The sequence below is a fragment of the Lepidothrix coronata genome, unplaced genomic scaffold, assembly GCF_001604755.1.
Source record: "Lepidothrix coronata isolate B3197 unplaced genomic scaffold, Lepidothrix_coronata-1.0 Scaffold91, whole genome shotgun sequence".
NCBI lineage: Eukaryota > Metazoa > Chordata > Aves > Passeriformes > Pipridae > Lepidothrix > Lepidothrix coronata.
The window spans coordinates 2,174,918-2,180,132 of NW_016690271.1; the positions used below are offsets into that span (position 1 = coordinate 2,174,918).

The 5,215-nt window shown below is 46.7% G+C and overlaps 1 protein-coding gene across 1 annotated transcript in view; it reads right to left on the minus strand.

Annotated features, from left to right (window-relative positions):
• The window catches only part of PPM1D (protein phosphatase, Mg2+/Mn2+ dependent 1D), a 20,376-nt gene continuing 15,161 nt past the window's right edge, over positions 1 to 5,215 (minus strand). Inside the window, exon 5 of the mRNA XM_017821497.1 lies at positions 1 to 1,461. Coding sequence (XP_017676986.1) covers positions 904 to 1,461 — 558 coding nt within the window. The 3' untranslated portion in view covers positions 1 to 903. The remainder of the gene's footprint in view (positions 1,462 to 5,215) is intronic.

The following is a 5,215-nucleotide window of genomic DNA, read 5'->3' on the forward strand; positions in this document are numbered from 1 at the left end:
TTGAGATTTTCATGTGTTTTATTGAGGTGAACATACACATGGTCCACACAGTCAATGAAAATAGTCATAAAATAATTTAAGAACTTGTGTTGAAAGGTATTAGCAGCACCATCAGTATTGGAATACCAGAAAACACGTCTCCAAAGGGCAGTTATGCCTGGATAAAATGCCATCATCTGGAACAGGGGATGGGAATGGCTTTGTTGGATGCTCTGGGGAGTTGGGAGTTTTTTTTTAAAACACACTTTTTTTTTTGCTAAATACTTTTGACGATCATTGTTACAAAAAATACAACTAAATAAAGATACTGCATAGTATTTTAATGAACATAAAATCGACATGGAGGTGTGTAAAGCAAGACCCAAATCTCTGCTTCCACATACATTTCATTTCTGAGTAGAGAAATCTAAAATTTAAAACCAAAATATAGACCTAGTGTATTCTCTAAAAGACACACCTTAGGTGGAACATATTGGACTACGAAAATACATATCTCCCGTTCTGTTTAATAATTTACTTTCGTTAAAAAGTTGTGAAATTCTCCTCACAAGAAGCGTATACAAATCGATGACTTTAGTAAATTAACAAAAAGGATTAATTTTTTGTGTTCGGGTTTTTTTTTTTTTTTCCTTTTTAAAAACAAGGTTTTAAAACAATTATACAAGGAAGAAAAAAAGAGACTACATTTATATGAAGGAATACAAATTTACACACATTTTACAGTGACTTATACCCTACACATCTACAAAATTCACAGTTATAATACAAGCAAGTACAAGGCCGGGAGGGGGTGGAGGGGGGGATAAAGCTGTCGGATACCAAAAAAAGTTTCTACTTTTATTAAAAAAAGATAAAAGAGTTTCCAAAACTTTCTGCACCCACTGAGCGCCTCCTGTGCCTCCCTCAGCACACGCACACGGCTTTCCTGGGCGGGTGGAAGAGGCCGGGGCTGAGCTTCTTCTGCCCGCGCAGGCTGCGCCTCATGGCCAGCTTGGCGGGGGTCCTGCGGGCCGGGGCCTCCCCCTGCGGGCCCAGCGCCCGGCCCAGCCCCCGCCGCGGCTTCTTCACCGCCGGGCCCGAGTTGGATTCCTCCAAGGTCCTTTTAAAGTTCGCCGCGGGCGTTTTCTCCGCCTCCTGCGCTTTAGTTTGGCCGGCAGGGGACACCTTGAAGCCTTTTTGGTCCGTGCCTGAGTTGGCGGAGTTGGAGGGGGCCAGGCTGACCGACAGGCCGCTGCCGTAGGATTCCTGTATCCGCAGAGCCAGCGCTTTGCTGCACTTCTCCTCCTGGGGGCCGGAATCCTTCGGGGCTCCTCCCGAGGGAGGGACGCTGCTTTTGGCAATCTCGGTTGGCAGCTCCAGGTACTTGTCTGTGAGCGCGGGGCTGTGCAGGAGGGGAGGGACGGGCTCGGCGGCGCTCAGGCGTGGCCACGGCTCATCTTCCGACAGCTGAGGGGGAAGGAAAATACACAGTTAGGCTCAAATATAAGCCTCGACCTCCTCACTCTCTACAACTCCCCGAAAGGAGGGTGTAGCCAGGTGGGGCTTGGTCTCTTTTCCCAGGCAACCCCCAGCAAGACAAGAGGGCAGGGTCTTAAGCTGTGCCAGGGGAGGGTTAGGTTGGAGATCAGGAAGAATTTCTTTGCAGAGAGGGTGCTCAGCCATTGGAATGGGCTGCCCAGGGAAGTGGGGGATTCTCCATCCCTGGAGGTTTTTAAGGTGAGACTGGATGTGGCATCAGTGCCATGGCCTGGGAACCACGGCGGGGTTGGATCAAGGGTTGGACTTGATGATCTCAGAGGTCCCTTCCAACCCAGCTGATTCTATGATAATCACAGAATGGCTGGGCTTGGAAAGCACCTTAAAGATCATCTTGTACAACCCCTGCCAGGCTGCACCCACCAGACCAGGTTGCTCTAAGCCCCGTCCAACCTGGCCTGGAACACTTCCAGGAACGGGCACTGTCCTTTGGGGCTGCAGACAGTGTGACAGAACTCCTCTAAACCTCATCAGAGGCAGAAAAATCCTGCTCCAAAACTGAGTTATCTTTTCTGCACGTTGAGAGGTGGAAGATGAGACTGGATCTGAGCTGTGAAACCCTGAGGGATCCACAGGCAGCTGCTGTGGATTTGGGGAGCCGTGGACAAAGCAGTGCCTGTCCCTGTCCTCTCCTTTTCAGAGCAGCATTTTCCACCCTGCAGACATGACCTCCCTCCTTCAGGCACTGCCACAGGGCTCTGTCCTGCCCCCAGGAGATCCATCCACCATCAGGGGGCCAAACAGCAGCAAGAGGCTTCTAACCTTTGTCACATCCGAGTCCTCAGTTACTGCATAACCAGGTTAACAGAGATGGACCAACTCCTCACCCGTGTCCTCACTGCCCACAGAAAGGTGGGGAGTCAGAGCTATTCTAGAAATGGCTTTATTGCCTCTGGTTTCCTCCAGCTCCATCCCTGCCAGCACTCCCAGCCACTCCCCAGGAAGCACAGTCTCTGTGTGTTGGGCAGGAGCTGTTTAATGATGTCCTGAGAACCAGGGACTTCCCAAACTCTGACCCTCCCTTCAGCTCCTCATCTCTTCTGCAGCCTCAGAGAAGTGGTTTTGCCTCATTCCCAGTCCTACCGACAGGAAAATGGGGACAACACTTGCTCTCCCCATCCACAGGGAGATTATAAAAATTAGTGTTTATGCAGTGCCCTGAAGATATGAATTATGACCTTATTAAAGATTTAATTGTGAAGAAATCCCTGGTTACTCAGGGAGTCCTTCAAAAGTAAATTTCAAGGCCACGTTACTCCACACACCATCAGTGAGAGGCAGATGACAGTTCTTATTTTAAGGAAATAATGTGCTGAAAACTCCAGTGCTCACACAGCTCCATCAGTCAGAGCAACACCTCAGGTGAACAAACAGATGCTTTTCGAGTCCCAGCCCAGAATAACTCCAGTTCTCCTTCAAGGTGAGTTCCAGGGCTGCTCAGCACTTGGCAAAAATCTGATCCTGAAGTTTGTAAAATGCCCTCCAAAAGAGAGGATAATCAGAATTGTTTCCAGCATCCACACCAGGTTTCCACTCCTCTGCTGCTCCCCACGTGTAAATAAAACCATCTGGGTAAGATTCTTTTGCTACATTTACCAACAGGAGAGGGAAGACCTTTATGGATGGTGTTCCAAAGGTTATTCCTCAGCTCAACTCCTGCAGGATCCATGAGGAAGCTGATCACACACACACAGAGCAGCTCTGGCAATGCTGCTGCAGCTCCTCAGCCAAATTTCTGACATTGTGTCTCTAACAACAACCTGGTTTGATGATTTTATTGTGCAAGACATTTAACTTATCTCCAACATCTCCTGCCTGCTGCAAACAGCTGAGCCTGGAGAAGGCTTCAGGAAGCAAAGGGAAGGCAGAGGATGGACTGTGGAGAGGGATGTGACCAAACAGGAAAAATAAACCATTTAATGTCTCAACAATCCAATCAATCTTTATCACTGGCCCCAGGAATACTGGAATTAATTTGGTATTAGTAATTGCTGCCAGAAGGATAAGCAATTAAGAAATACTTCTGTTTAATTGAGAAACTTTGGTCTCCATCTATTCCCAGATTAATTGTTTTGGCAGGTAGCAGCTGTCAGGAGTCAAGGCCGTCCCTGCTTCCCTCACAGAAACTGGGATGATCCCTCTGCAGTAAAATTCAACAGTATTAATTAATTCCCAACCTAAATTAGATCGTACATTTACCTGCAGCTTTATGTACCAAAGCATTTCTGTTTTGTTCTGCAAATGGATGCTGTTCTCTCTGGCCACATTTGCTGGGACCAACCAAATGGGGCTTTTCCCTCCTGTGATGTTGCCCACACCACTGGGATCCAAAAGGATCATGGAATAAAGGCTTTTCCTGAACCTCTCACCACCTGCTTCCATTTCTGCAGATTCCCAGTTCACTGAATCTATTTAGATGGAGAGGGGGAATAAAAAAAAATACAGACTTTCCCTAAGCCCTCATCCAGAACTGCTGGTTCCTGGATATTCCGCAGCCAGCACAGCTCAGTGATTCCTGGTAACAGTTCACACACACAGACCAGATGGCACCATTTAAAATTTTGGGAGTGCTTAGAATTCAAATATTTTTCCCCTCAAGATTTTGCTGGGGTTTGAGCTCTTTTCATGGCTCTCCATGGATGGAAGGGGAGGAGACAAAGGTGGAGTTTGCTGTTTTATGAGCAGCTTCTTCCTCCCAAGGGAATGTTCCCAACTCCCTCTCTAATTTCTGCTTTCTTTTCCTTTGCCCAAAGGACAGTTATCTACAGATACTGCAGAACATCAAAGGACAGTGACTGAAATCAGAAGCAGCTGGGAATTACTGAAGCAAACATCCACTCACAGCTACACTGCACTTCTCACAGGGGCAAAGAAAAGGCCACAAAACAGAACAAAATAACCTTCTGAAGGGCTCTGCTTTATGTTGATGGTTAAAACTTCCAGCCTCAAGAAAGACCTTCTGTTACAATGTCTCTTCCTCCAAAAAAGGACATTAAATCAACCACAGGAAGATAATGCAGAGAGAAATGTTCTTTATATCAACATGTGCTGGTATAAATTAACCCATGAGTTACCTTAGAGGAGAAAATAAAAACCCACAGCCAAACAATCCCAAACCAAGCCCCACAAGGTCAGAACACACCCACAAGCACCACTCTGCAGTTCCCCAGCTGTGCTGCACCAGGACATGGCAAGGCAGAAGGGAAACTGCAGCCCAACCTTATTCTCTAAGGGGATGTGTTGGGTTTTTTCCTTTTTTAAACCTCTGATCCCCAGTCTGATTTCTTCCTAACAGGCTCCCTTGGATTTTGAGGTGATTCTTGGAAAACTTACCCCTAAGAGTGCATTTCAAGCTGTGTGAACCACGTGCATAAAGTTACACTAATAATTTCTTCCACACTGAGGGATCACAGATCCAAAACTACTAACAAACCACCAGCAGCAATTCTGAGAGGTTCCTACATTAATACTCTGCCTTTGGTGCTCCAAAGTCTTTTAAGAAACAATAATAAAAGCTGGTCCACTTCTCCAAAGCTTTGCACGTGGAAGTACTAAGGATGTAGCACAGAAGGTGTCACAACTGAAACACATTATCTAGACACACACGTGCCTGGCCCAGAGTTAAAAACACATTGAAAACATCAAAAGGCAAAGTTAAACACCGATTTAAATTGAGAGG